Raw genomic sequence first — 15,536 nt, 5'->3', positions numbered from 1 at the left:
AATGCTATCAAAGGAGATATCCAGAATCTTCTGTAGTTTCTACGTTTATTTCGGCGGTGGCGTAATAATAATAACAGAAGAACACGTTTGAATCTACTATATCCATTGCGACGGCAGAAGTGAGACGCAGCTGTGGCGAGACGCAGCTGTGGCTGTGATGGCGTGTTCTTCGATGGCAGTGGCGTCAGTGGCATACAATGCGTTGTTACGTTACGACGTCGGGTGAAAACCTAGGACTTATGTAGTCCAATTGCTTGCTTTTAAAGAAAATAATAACATAAATACTGACGATATTGACAAAAACTATTAAATAATAATGCTATAACAAACTGACAAAAAAGTGTGTTAGTGTGGTTGAAATGTTGACTGCGATGGTTTCTACCTTCTAACTTTGTAGAATCTAACTAAGCAATCAGCTCTACCCACAAAAATAAAGAGAATTCAAAATAAAGTGCAGAAAACTAAATGAAAAAAATCGAAAATGGAGAAAGTCGATAAATCCAAGAATGGAATGAAAATCTCTTAACGCCGAACCATATATTTATTTTATGGTTTGAAATAAACCTTAATATTCAGTACAGTTTTCCTTATCATCAATACACTTGTTCCAACGAGATTACAATTTCTGCATTCCATCGCTGAAGCGAGAATCTGTAAGAGCTGCGAAATACGGTTCCACTGCTGTTTTGACCTCATCATTTGATGAAAAGTGCTTTCTAGGCATGCTTTTTTTAGGTATTGAAACAGACGGAAGTCTCTCTAGGGGCCAAATCTGGTAAATACGGTGGATTCCCTACAATTCGAACTTTAATTCATAAATTTTAGCCAATGTCAAAATGCTCATATGACCCGGTGCATTGTCCTGATGCCACAGATATGGTTAGAGTCTACATTTATTCCACTCCCAAAAAAACCTAATACATCATCATGTAAAGACTTTAGACTAATTAGTCTCATGAGCCACTCTCTCAAGCTACTTCTTAAGATAATTCTTTCTTAATAGAGTCAAGCAGAAATGTGAAGAGACAATGGGAAACAAACAATTCGGTTTCAGAGAAGGATTGGGAAAAAGAGAAGCTTTATTCTCAATGTTAACATTACTTCAACGATCATGGGAAGTACAGAAACCAATTTACGTCTGCTTTATAGATTTTGAGAAGGCGTTTGATAGAGTTCAACATGATAGGTTGTTTGAATATCTAGAAATGATTGGAATATATGATAAAGATCTGAGACTTTTACAACATCTATATTGGAATCAAGAAGCTTCTATTCTGGTAGACGGCAAAGAAACAGACAAAATTTGCATTCAAAGAGGTGTCAGACAGGGTTGTGTGTTATCCCCAACTTTGTTTAACGTATACTCAGAAATAATTTTTAATGAAGCCTTGGAAGGACAATGTGGAGTTCGAATCGGGGGAGAAACTATTAACAACATCAGATATGCAGACGACACGGCGATCATGGCTGAAAATATCGAAGATCTTCAATTCCTTATAGATCGAATCACTAGAGAATGCTCCAATAACGGACTTAACATAAATGCAACAAAGACAAAGTTACTTGTGGTTAGTAAACAAGACGTCGGCCCTATGCAACTAATTGTCAGTGATGAACCAATAACAAAAATTAACCATTTTAAATACTTAGGATGTTGGATAAAAGAGACACTAAATCCGGATGAAGAAATTAAAACTCGTATAGAAATTGCAAGAGGAGCATTTATGAAACTTAGATCTATTCTGAGCAACTCTCAGCTGAACTTACAACTAAGAATCAAGTTCCTAAAATGTTAGGTGTATCCTGTATTACTATATGGATGTGAAACCTGGATCATGAAGGTTAACATGATGAACAAATTAGAAGCCTTTGAGATGTGGTCGTATCGTAAAATGCTCAGAATATCTTGGGTTCAACGCATTTCAAACAGAGAAATCTTAAACAGAGTAGGTCAAGGCGAAGGTGATTTAACCAAGATGATAAAAAAGAGAAAACTTGAATATCTGGGGCATATAATGAGAGGTAGCAGATACAGGATGCTACAGTTAATACTCAATGGAAAGATCGACGGAAAAAGAGGAATTGGTCGGAAGAAATATTCATGGCTCCGAAACCTTCGTCAATGGACTGGCTTATCAGCAGATCAATTGTTACATGCCGCACAAGATCGAGAACGATATCGGCAAATTGTTATGGAAGCTACCCACGCCTAAAAATTTGGGCACGGTACTTAAAGAAAAAGAGATTGTCCTGATGAAAAACCAAGTCTTTTTTCGTGAATTTTTCCTCCAGCTGGTTTAAAAGGTTACAATAAACGCCCCCATTCACGTTGAGATCGGTATCGATACATGTTACAAGGATCCGAATCGCGATACAAATCTCATAGTGTATTTGGCTGCCTCAGTATTGGTGTATCAGTATCAAAACTCTCTATCTTCGTCGTCTACAACTCTATCGCCGTCTGTATCTCTGTCGTGAAACAGATAGAAATCTCATGATACGTGTATCGCAACTTGTCGCGATTCATGTACCGATACCCATCTCAACGGCATATATTCAGAATTTATTTATCAGTTTGCAAGTAATCCACAAACTAAATTCCTTTCGCATCCCAAAAAACTAATGTTAACAACGTCTTGGCCAATTTCTGCACACGAGCTCATTCCGGGCCGAAAAACCAGGTTCACACCACTATTTAGCCTCTTTTTTGATTCAGGGTCATGGTAACCATTCAAGCACTTTTTTAAGCCATTCAAAGTGTTTCCATTGATTTTAATCAGACGAGACCGTCATTTTGGCGGTCTGCCAAAAACAGACTGATTCACTGATCGTTCTGTACAGTCTTATATAAAATCAAAAGATATACATAATAATAAAGAAGATTACTTCAAACCCGCGCTATATTGGTGTTAGATCACATGCTTATTAAACAGATGGAAATAAACAAAAAGGCTGATACAATAATAAAAAAGTACTACTAATTTAATTGGAATTAAAAAAATGGTTTGTGCCTCCTGATGAGAGACTAATAAGTTTTGAAACCGGTAGAGGTCCTTGCTGCACTCTCTGATTGAACTGGAATAATGATGCGGCTGTTTGCAACGAAATTGAAAATGGTTATTCATTTTTGATTTACATGTTTACTCCGATTGGAGTACGAAGGGAACCATTCTCGTTGGAACTTTACCGCGCTGAGCTGATGGGACGTGAATTATAAATTGTAAAATTCCCTCATCTTCCTTAGTCTCAGCATCCGTTATGGCTTGCAAATTGTAGAAGCCTCGAAAGTGTTACCAGAGAAGGTTCCCATTGTTTTCAGTCTGGTAGGATGTAGAATAACATTTTTGGATGTTGTTTTATGTGCTATTAGATTGAAAACTTAGTTTTTTGATAGCAGTTGCCGATAGGGCATCCCTGCCATTTCGTTCGTTGCAATCCGTGACTGCACGCCGGGGTTTGTCCTAGTTGGGTCAGAGAGAGCAGCATATGTGCCTCCTGATGAGAGACTAATAAGTTTCGAAACCGGTAGAGGTGCTTGTTTCACTCTCTGATTGAACTGGAATAATGATGCGGCTGTAGTTTCGTGTTGCAACGAAATTGAAAATGGTTACTCATTTTTGATTAAAAATGAATATTTAAAAGTAGATTAATATTACTACTTGGGCATATGAAAACTTGGTAGAGGTGGACGAAAACCAAACCCAGCACATTAAAACAAAAGAGTCCTGAGAAGTAGAATGACTAATGAAAGAAAAATTAATACAGAAAAAATGTATATTACAAATTACACCTCAATCATAATGATACTGCATCGGCATAAGAAATTGTTGTTAATTTTGCTGGTTGAAATGAAAGCAATTATTAGCAAGCATACAGTTAATTCTTATTAAACTCCCTCCCTTCATGTTATTTCTTGTTCAAAAAGTAGATGCATTAGAAAGAACTGCGCTAAAAAATAATAATAGCAGGATATTTTTTCCAACAAGAAGTTTTTCCATGGTCATCAGTTCAAGCAGGAGTTAACTGAATCATTGTCGTTTTAAGAGGTATATCTTCAATCAAAGACTATATACAATAAACTTCACAAGGTGTGATTGATATACAATATTATTATGTCGTTAAACTTATTTATTTTACACAAGTTATACATATTACAAAAAATTGCCCTTCTTCTAAATTCCTTAGTTTTTCATCCTTCTGAGCATGTATTTATATATACTTTAAGTTTGTTTATACAAAATATCTTAATTTTTAAAAAAAAATTGTTTCAAACCTGTAAAAATTATCTTTTGATTTTAAATGACTCAAAATGTCAAATCAGTCTAATCTAAAGGTGATAAAATAATTGACTGTTTTGGCGGATTTTCTTCGACTCTCTCTAGAACCTTCTGACTTACCTGTTAAATATGCTATTAAATATGCAATTAATGGAATACCTTTTTGGACAGATATATGAGTCATTTAAGGAATAATGAAATATTGAAGAAATAATAAGACCTAATAGTCCAGAGAAATAAGGTTTTTGTCGGGACACTTAACCAGCCAGGTTGCAAATGGTTTTTTGGGTACTACATACCTAATACATTATTAATACAAAAATGCCCGTCACAGTTCGGACGAGAATTTTAGTTATTAACAAAAAAGGGTCAAAAATGGTAGTTTTTTTGGTTTAAATCACTACAGGTAAAACTAGGGTAATAAAATATCATATTTATAATATTCTTCTTTTAGTAGATGAGCCAAGGTTTAAATGGCAGATTTTGAATTTTGGTCCGAACATTTGTTGCTTCGGAAATTGCAAAATAAAACTAAAATTTCTAAAATAAAAAATTTGCTATAACTTTTGCAAAAATGACCTTAAGACTTTCATATTGCATGAACACTTGAGTCAAATAAACCATATAATGCACAAACATTTTTAAGACCATTCGTCAATTAGTTTAAATTTTATTCAATTTGTTTATCCCAAAGAGCTTTTTTTCCGCAATGTTGATGTTAAGAAAATGATAATGATATAGCATCTGTATAAACCACATGAAAGAAGAATGGTTATATTTTCAAAGTATTAAAACAAATCATTAAAAAGTCATTTTTATCACTCCGAAAACATTTTACTAAAGTAGAGTCATTTTTGGCTTATAAACAATTTGAATAGCTTTGTTAATATTGACTGTAGAGTAAATGTATTTTGGGATTTCAAAAGTCGGTATTTTTACACGAATTTTCACAAAAAACTTTTTGCCTATGTTAATTACGGTCAAAGTTAGCTACTTTTATTATTTAATTCACAGTTACTTCTATATACATAAAATTCTCCTGTAACAGTGTTAGTTACCTTACTACTCCGAAACGGTTTGGCTGATTTTTATGAAAGTTTACACGTATATCCTATAGGACTGAGCATAGGTTTTAATCTATTTTTCATACCCATAAATTATAAGGGGGTTGCCCCCTGACATTATTTTTTTATTTTTTTGGACAAAATTGTTTACCTTAATTTTATATGATGCAGAATTAAAAAATACATACAACCCTTTATTTTGACTCTTCTATCGCCAATCCCTATTTGTTAATAGCCATATATATTTACATCTATAAAATTCTCCTGTCACAGTGTTAGTTGCCATACTCATCTGAGGCCGCTGAACGATTTTTATGAAATTAAATATGTATATTCGGTAGGTCTTAGGATCGGTCGTAATCTATTTCTCATATCCCAGAGTGATAAGGGAGGTTCCCCGTAACATTTTGTAATGTTAGGCGGGGATATATGTACATAACGCACTCTTTAAGACTACGAGTACATACAAATTAAAAAAATTATTATCAAAATCGATTTTGAGTACACGGATTTTAATAATTCATCTCCACCGACTACGAATCGATTTCGTTAGGATGTCATTTTTAAAGCTTTATTAACCACCCTCTTGAAGTTCAAAGTTGACTCAAACTTTTACACATAAACTATATACCTTCAACTTCAAAACGGCGCTAATTAGGTTGCTTAATTGTTATAAACAAAGTAGCCGTCAATTAAATAAAAAAAGTGGCTAACTTTGACCGTAATTAACCTAGGCGAAAAGTTTTTTTCAATTTGTGTAAAAATACCAGCTTTTCAAATCCCATCGTAGGTTTAGCTTACAGTCAATCTTAACAGTTATTCAAATTGTTTATAAGCCAAAAATGACTTTACTTTAGTAAAATGTTTTCGGAGTGATAAAAATGACTTTTTAATGATTTTTTAAAATACATTGAAAATATGACTATTCTTTTTTCATGTGGTTTCCAGAATTCTATATTATTATTTTCTGAACAATAACATTGCGAAAAAAAACTCTTTGGGGTAAACAAATTGAATAAAATTTAAACTAATTGACGAATCGTATTAAAATTTTTTGTACATTATAATATGGACTGTTTGACTCAATTTTTCATGCAATATGAAAGCCTTAAGATCATTGTCGCAAAAGTTGTAGCAAATTTTTTATTTTAGAAATTTTAGTCTTATTTTGCAATTTCCGAAGCAACAAATGATCGGACCAAAATTCAAAAATTGCCATTTTAAACCTTGGCTCATCTACTAGAAGAAGAATACTATAAATAAGATATTTAATTACCCTAATTTTACCTGTTGCGATTTAAACGAAAAAACTGCCATTTTTGACCCTTATTTGATAATAACTAAAATTCTCGTCAGATCTGTAACAGGCATTTTTGTATTTATAATGTATTAGGTATATAGTACCCAAAAAACCCATTTGCAACCTGGCTGCTCAAGTGTCCCGAACATGGTATATTTTTGCATTATTTCCCCTGGCGTATAATTGAATTTAACAAATATACCTTTTAATACGTATTTATAAGTCACCCTAAATTTGTATAAACAAACCAGTGAAAATAAACAAAAAATATGGAGCCTTACCTGTGATATTATCGCAAAGGATGCGCGATGTTATAATTCTACCAAAAGGACTGAATAGGGATTCCAAATCTTGTTGAGTCATGTTTTTTGGTAGTCCTGATACGTATAAATTTGCTCCCTTGATTGCTTCTGAGCTTGGCCGGGCATAAGAGACCTAGAAGTGTATACACATACATTAGTGATCACAGTGATTCTTCAACCAAAGAGAATATGAAGGCAAGTATACATTACGTTGGTGCTCAGTGTAACTGCTCCAATGGATACGGCATGCGCTCCTCTACATATAAACCGCTACCGATTGGATCGCCGAGGGTGAGCGCCAAGCGGGAGCACCAACGTAAAACGTATCGACTATGTGGAGCAGCTACACGAAGCACCACCGTAATGGATACGTGCCTTTAGACACTTTTCACTCTAACATGTCCGAGTTATAGATCTAGTAAAGACACATTCGTTCCACATTATAGCCAAGGCATATCCAGTGGCGGATCCAGATTTTTTTTCGGGGGGTCATGGATCTTGAGGGTGATTTAATTACTTTTCTCTGATGCAAGGTCACTTAGTCTTACTACTCCTAGGATAAGTGGGTTTACAATTATTTTTGGATGGACCTAAAATTTCTTTTCTTTTTTATTTGAGAGCTCTCGGTTTTTTTTAGATTATTGGATAGGGGTGATGATTGGTCATGACCCCCGTGACACCCCTTGGATCCGCCACTGGGTATATCTTAGCAAGAAACATGTAAGTAAATATTATAATTAAGGGGGGGCGGGGGAGGGGTATGGTTTGAAAATTTTGAAATTTTCGATTTAATTTATTATTTTAAGTGAAAGTACATATCTTCAAGAATACTCTCTAAAAATTTTAGATTTATCGGAGAAAAATTACTGGAAACACAGCATGTTGAATACCCCTACCTTGCACTAGTTTTGCAGCACCTTCTTGTCAGCACGGTTGAGCGTAGTGAGAAACGAGATAAATATGTTTCCCTTCTCTTGTGTAAACTACTCCGCCATTCAAAAACACATTCCGTATGCATCACTTTACGATTTGACAGACAAAAAAGAAATTGAAAATAAAAGTTGTTAAAACTTTAAAAGCGTTTTTCTTAAAACTCCTTTTTCAAAGGCGGTGGACATTGTAATTCAAAAACTGCTTGAGCGATCCACCTGAAATTTTGCATAGTCGAGATATTCTTTCTTTTATGCTTATATGTTGATTTTTACCCTATTTTTACAGAAAATTTCGTTATTTTGACTTCCGAGTGACACCAAAAACTCAAAAATCGTTAAAACTAAAAAACTCGACAGCGTTACCCCGAAAAACTCATAAGCTAATAAAATCTTAAATTTGCTGTTATTATACACATGATTCAATGACTAGTTCTGATGTCCACCGCAAAATCCATTTTTTTGAGGTGTCAGTAAAAATTTGCCGCCGTTGGCTTATTTTTCAATATTTTCCCTTGGAATTTTTGAAGTGAAAACTTTTTTACGGACGTTGTGCACTTTTTGAATGGGGAATAAGCATCATCGCTTCGGCGAAATAAGTTTTTGAAGTGAAAACTTCTTTAGGGATGTTGTGCACTTTTTGGATGGGTAAAAAGCATTGAATTCGCCACCGTCATCGCTTCGCCGAAATAAATGTTGTACTTATATATACATATATTATGGGTATGTATAAATAAATAGCATAGGACGTACGCAACGCGTATATAATATAGGTATAGCACTTCTTTTTTAATGGGGAAAAAGCATTGAACTCGCGACCGTCATCGCTACGGCAAGATATTAGTAATCTATATACTATAAGTTAAATCGCGTATAAAGCCGCGTTTACACGATGACAATTGGCGAGACAATTGTCATTGTCAATTGTCATCACGTGGTTGTGGATTTTAATTTTAATTAAAATAACGATGATGATTTCCAACCTCCAATAGGAGAAGGAACCTGAAGAAGAAGGTTGCGGATTGTTGGAGGCCAGTCCAGTTGAACGAGAAGATTTTTGTACGGGGCCAGCTATTGCCATGGCAGTAGACAGCTAAAACATGGCCGACTGCTTGTCATCTGTTGTGTCCGGTGACGACTTAAAACTAATGTTAAATCAGCTTTACCGGCCTACACCGTTCACACGGCGCCAATTGTCGCGACAATTGAGATTTCGAGTGGTGGGGGGCTCACTGGGCGCAGCTCATTCGCTCATTGTCCTCAGGCTACTCCCGGAGACAACTGAATTTTGGGCCAATTGTGAGGGCAGTTGGCAAGGCAATTGGCCTGAAGTGTTTAGACGAAGACAATGATTTCATGCCAGTCAGTTGTCTTCTGACAATTGTCTCGCCAACTGTCATCGTGTAAACGCGGCTTTAGTTCGAGCGAAGTTATAAAGGTTGGAGGAGTAATGGAGAATAGAGGGTGTTCTTGAAGTTCGCTTCGTTTGGTTCGCCAGAAGTTTTCACTTCTGTCGGCACTCCCCCGAGCGCCTCATATTTTTTTTAATATTCTTTGAATTTAACTGAATATGTTTCTCTAATTTAAAGATAAAACTTCCAATTTCCAAAATTTCCAATAAAATAGTAATATAATTCTACCATTGTTTCAAAAAAATTCACAAAAATGTGCTTGAAATGTTAACCCCCCCCCCCCCCCCTTAATAACTATTTCTTTCATTGTTTAGGGCTGTTTTTATGGAAAATATCTAGTTTACCAAGTTCACTATTATGAATTCTTTTGTGTTAAATGGCCACTGTCACTATACACTTCTGTCCGATAAGAAGATAAAGAGAGCCATGAGTAGTATCTTGGTTCAGAATATGAGTCTTTATGATGTAAACATCAAACCCAATGGACAGATTTTGAGTGTCAGGATTCACTTGATGTACTTTCTAGCAAAGAAAGATACAATCGCATTAGGGGACGAAATATCCATGACTATATCCACAGGTTGCTCTTTTTTTAATATACCTAATACCAGGATTACAATTTTTTCTACTAGCCACAAGTTAACGTTTATACAGATGACCTTCTTGTTGTTAAATGCATTCATAATTTTTTATTTAAAACGTAAACAGTGGAGAGTTCAATTTCAAGTACAGAAAGTGATGTCGAATAATTCATAGCAAAACGTGATTATCCTACCTTAGTAGATAATAACAATATAAATTTAATATCAACAACATTTTCTAATCAATATCAGTTTAATACGTTTAAATAAATGATTACCTATGAACCAATTCACAGAATAATTGGATATAGTATTAAATTCATGAAGACAAATTCATCAGGAAACTGGAAATCATAACATAGAAAAGTAGTTATTCAGTTATAAGAATGCAACAAATATACACTGGCGGGCAAAAAATTTAGGTCACTAGATGAATTATACACGTTTGATGCCTCGAATTTCCTAAACCTGTTGTCCGATTTGAGTGATTTTTTAGTATGTTATAGCTTTATTATTTAAGAATTTCAATGTGTAAAATTGTTGCTAGACAGGTAAATGTCATTTTATACCGGGTGTAACAATCATACTGTGTTTTCCCTTAAAGTTCGGAACACTCTGTGGAATATTATAGCATAGACAAAATATTGAAATTAAAACTCAATTGTAGCCTATGGCTTTCTTAACATTCTCTTCTTTGATTCACTTGCTTATGTTGGATAATAAAAAAGTTAGGTACTTTAACAACTAGCCATGTTCTTCATCAATAGAGGGTGTTTCTAAATAAGGGCGACAAACTTTAAGGGGTAATTCTACATGAAAAAATAATGAGCGTTTGCTTTATAAACATATGTCCACAAATGCTTAATTTCCGAGGTACGGGATGTTGAATTTTTTCTTACCAACTGACGGTTTATTTGTTGCTCTAAAACCGATTGAGATATGCAATTGAAATTTGGTAGGTTTTAAGAGGTACTTATTGCGCATTTTTGACATACAATTAAGAATTTTATATTCACCATTGGCGTGCGTACGGGATATATCTAAAATATTTATACCCGTATGCACGCCAATGGTGAATATAAAATTCTTATTTGTATGTCAAAAAATGCGCAAAAGCTACCTCTTAAAACTTACCAAATTTTATTTGCATATCTCAACCGGTTTTAGAGCTACAAATAAACTGTCAGTTTGTAAGAAATAATTCAACATCCTGTATCTCAGAAACGAAGCATATGTGGACGTATGTTTATAAAGCAAACCGTCATTATTTTTTATGCAGAATTACCCCTTAAAGTTTGTCGCACTTATTTAGAAACACCCTGTATTGATGAAGAACATGGCTAGTTGTTAAAGTACCTAACTTTTTTATTATCCAATATAAGCAAATGAAACAAAAGAAAATGTTAAAAAAGCCTAAGACTACAATTGAGTTTTAATTTCAATATTTGATCTATGCTATAATATTCCACAGAGTGTTCCGAACTTTAAGAAAAAAATACAGTTTGATTGTTACACCCGGTATAAAATGCCATTTACCTATCTAGCAACAATATTAACACATTAAGATTCTTAAATAATAAAGCTATAACATACTAAAAAAATCACTCAAATTGGACAACAGGTTTAGGAAACTCGAGGCATCAAACGTGTATAATTCATCTAGTGACCTAAATTTTTTGCCGCCAGTGTAAGAGAAATTCCCGACAAAAAGAAACTAAGCAAAAGATAATACCAAAAGTTGAAAAACAATTATTAGTAAACAAGAATAAAACTATGGAAATAGTGGATGTCGGATCAGTTAAAAGGACACACCCATACCTGTAATGAATACAATAAAATGTAAAATAAATAATACAGAAAACAAAAACTACACACAAACAAAAAGGAACCTATACAATGTAACACTGAGAGTTATAGAGGGCCACAAAAGCTTTGCATTTTTCTATAAAAACATAAAAAGACAAAAAGGATAAACCACAGTACGATATAAATATATCCTATGGGAAAGTAAAAAATATGAATAAACCAGAAATAGAGATATGTATGTATAAAAATGAACCAAATTAATCCAACTCCTCAGGAAAATAAGAGCTAAAACTTTAATATTAACAGACAAAACAGATGGTCAATGAATACAACAAAAATGATAGTTATCAGTAAAGTAAGCATGTACTATGCAATAGAAGCTAACACATACGAGATAATTTTGAAAGAAGGAATCTTCGTCAAAAGAAGAAATAAGAAAAAAAGGGAAATATAACGCAAGAACTTGAATAAAAACGAAGCATTTCTCGAAGTAAAAACTATTTCAAGAATAATTAAGATCTTAAAAACACCAGAAAGATACTAAAATTTTTATGGCCATAAAATGAAAAACGTCCACAATAATTATCGTTATTCTTAAGTACACGAACACAGTGGAAGCGGTTCCCGCTTACGGTCAATCCGCACGGACCCTCTTTTATCCGTTTTCGAAACGAATGCACGTTTTTAAATGTACACGTAATACATAGTTATAGCAGGTTGGCGCGGGCACACCGCTTTAACCCGCCTTGTCGCTTTTACTCGAATAAGAAATTGGTTTATTTCCGCTTTTTATCGCGCGGGTTTAATGTTTGTACAATGAATAAGGATGCATTGATTGCTGCCGTTTTTGAAAGACCCCCTATTTGGGACACGAGGAAGAACGATATTTCACTTTCTTTCATTATCTTATTTTAAGTTTTGAAATAGATGATGATATTCTCCATAAATTATTCTCTCGCGACTAAGAAAATGTATACCAACTTTTTTTCTTTTCAGTTTAGTTAAAACAGAATCAAAAGCAATCATATCGTCATCAGAAGACGAAATTTTGCTATAAGTTATAGACGTAACTGACAAATTTGAATCATTTTTCTCGCTTGTACCAGTCTTCACTGTGTTACCATTCACGCGCGCGACAACCGCTCAGATTCGCGAGGTTTGCCCGTAAGCGGAAACCGCTTCCACTATGTTTGTCCCACATGATGATGTTAAAAGTACATTCGGATAATAAATTAACCTTCCAGCGGGCGCCTCCTTTATTTTCACATGATCGAGCGCGTGTCGTAAATTTTACGTCTTTTTGTAAATAATGTTTACTTTAAATTAACGTTGTGAAATTGTTATACAAGGATACAAAAAATTTGTAATTTACGATATTTTAAACTAATATTTTTTATTTTTGTTTCCAAAAAAGTCAAAAACGCTTTAAAAATACAGTATTTTAAAAGGATCTGACTATTGATCAGAATCAACATTCTCATCCTTACAATAATTGCCAATCACCTCAATGACAGCATGTTCCTTGCATGTAAATGACTGACAACGGCAACATTTCATTGAAGCTGAGGATCTTCTCTTCTCCATTATACATTCCCGGTATACACCGAGCTTTAGAGGGTTTCTATTTTGTTCTACTTCGGTGGGTTCAACCCCTTGACCATTAAGTCACCTTGATGAAAGCACTTATTTCTTGATGTAAATTTCTGAGGGCTGGTCTGAAGATCAGATGCTCGTTCATTAGGCTAAATGCCAAATTTTTCAGGAAAACTCTTCGATATTTAGGAACCTCGGCTGGACATGCCAATTTGTACAAGATTTGAGCATTTATGCCGGCAATATTTATCAGACTGTAAAAAATTACACACGGCCATCTCTTTGTTATCCTAGAGGACGAATCGGCACACATCTTGTCTATAGTGTCCACTCCATATTTGGTTTCATGGTAATCAAGTATATCCAGAGCCTATTTAGTGTCAGGATCCATTTTTCAGGAAATTTTGTCGATATCAAACATCTGTGAATGCACCCGATACGTTGTTAGTTAAGGAACAAACTGAACCTCAAAACCGCAGAAACTCAACGCGCTAAACCGTGAGATATGAGCGGGGGATCTGCACGAATTTTTGTCGTAATATTTACGACAGCGCGCCCACTTGAAGGTGATCAACCCAGAAGGGTAAAAGGCTAAGTGCTAAATATTACTGTGACATTTTTTATTAATTGTTGTATAAGAACCTTACCTTTATCGTCTTATTTTGTAATCGAAGCCCATTTAGTGTGTTGATGGCCTTCTCCGCATCTTCTGGTCGGTGGTAATTCACAAATCCATAGCCCAAGGATTGCCCTGTAAGCAATGGACTAGTCATAACCCCGGGAACTGCAGAAATAAAAAGTTCCAAAAAAAAAACAAATGTTAATAACGAAAACGAAAAAGAAACTAATGTTAGGGCGTTAATACTAAAATGAAACTATTAGAAAATTTGCAAGCCCAAAAAAATTGTTAACTCAATCATGTCCAGTGAAATTGTTCCTATTAGTAAGTTCTTTAATTTATATTTTAAGCTTAAAATAATCTAGTTTAATAACTAATGTAAATAAAGGTCAGTTAAATACACCACATGTAATAGCTACAGCAGATAATATTTCACAAAATTACCAAAAATTCGCTATACTTGCTCAACATACTTGTTTAATATTTTAAATAAGTTATACACTGAATCTATGAGGATTTCCAGAAATTAAATTAATTATTTTTCCAGATTAACTATACAACAAGAAAGATCGATACGGATAGAATATCAGTACCTATAGTTTAAGACTAGACGTAGCAATTATTGGATATCATATCACTATCTTTGCTCTATCTATCGCTCCTTTGAAAAGTTCTGTAGAACTTGTATTTAAACCAGACCCTTAAATTTTTCAACCATTACACTCTCCTTCTTCCTACACTCCTTCCTCCTGTTATTTTCCCCTGTATTATACGACTTAGCATTTGATATCGCTGTCCCCTCATTACGTGTTCCAGATTTTGTAACTTTATTATTTTTATCGTGTTTATGATTCCGTATTCTTTGTAAATTTCTCATAACACTTCTGTGTTCGTTTTCTTTTGTGCCCATGCTGTTCTAAGCATCCTCCTGTAACATCACATTTCAAATGACTGTAGCATATTTATGTGTTCTTGCTTAATGTCCTGCTTTCAAGTCCATATTGTACTATCAAAAATACGTAACATCTCAGAGCTTTTACTTTAAGTTCTAATCTAAATTTGCAGAATTGTTTTCATTTTTACAAACGCATTTCTGGTTATTTCTATCCTGGCCCTTGTTTCCATTGTTTGATCATTATTTCCTGAAATTCAGGTTTGTAGGTATTTTTATTTATTAACTCTACTGTATCGGTACATTTCCCAAATGTATGTTTATTTGTATATTTGTTTTATTGGTTATATAATATATTGTCTCTTTTATATATCTTTTTTAGTCCATATTTTTCACATAAACTGTTTGTTTTGTTTAGTAGTAGTTGGAGTTGTTCAGCAGAGCTCGACATAATCACGGTGTCATCTGCATATCTTATGTTGTTAATAGTTCTTTCATTAATTATTATTCCTTCACTTTCAGATAGTAATGCTACTTCAAAAATGGATTCACTATATCCATTGAATAGTAATGGAAATATAATACAGTCCTGCCCCTGCCGATTCTCTTGATTTCAACTTCTGAACTGGTTTCGTTCATCATCAATGGTGCTACAGCCCTATGAAAGAGCCTCGACCTGTCCAAGTCTATTACGCCAGTCAGTCCTATCCATTGCAACCGTTGCCAGTTTGCTGCGCCTATTTTTCTCCCATCCTCATCTA

General features: G+C 34.3%; 1 protein-coding gene across 5 annotated transcripts in view; it reads right to left on the bottom strand.

Annotated features, from left to right (window-relative positions):
- The window catches only part of LOC114336843 (ELAV-like protein 3), a 270,925-nt gene that overhangs the window by 55,879 nt on the left and 199,510 nt on the right, over positions 1-15,536 (bottom strand). For 3 of the 5 annotated variants that reach the window (XM_028287227.2, XM_050663299.1, XM_050663301.1), the window contains 2 exons: positions 13,912-14,048; positions 6,923-7,076 (listed from right to left, as the gene is read on the bottom strand). In XM_028287227.2, the coding sequence (XP_028143028.1) occupies positions 6,923-7,076; positions 13,912-14,048 (291 nt within the window). The remainder of the gene's footprint in view (positions 1-6,922; positions 7,077-13,911; positions 14,049-15,536) is intronic. The other 2 variants (XM_050663300.1, XM_050663303.1) reach the window with 1 other exon arrangement.

This window comes from Diabrotica virgifera, chromosome 10, assembly GCF_917563875.1.
Source record: "Diabrotica virgifera virgifera chromosome 10, PGI_DIABVI_V3a".
NCBI lineage: Eukaryota > Metazoa > Arthropoda > Insecta > Coleoptera > Chrysomelidae > Diabrotica > Diabrotica virgifera.
The sequence above is the reverse complement of the archived record's forward strand: the minus strand, read 5'-3'. Positions and strand labels throughout refer to the sequence as shown.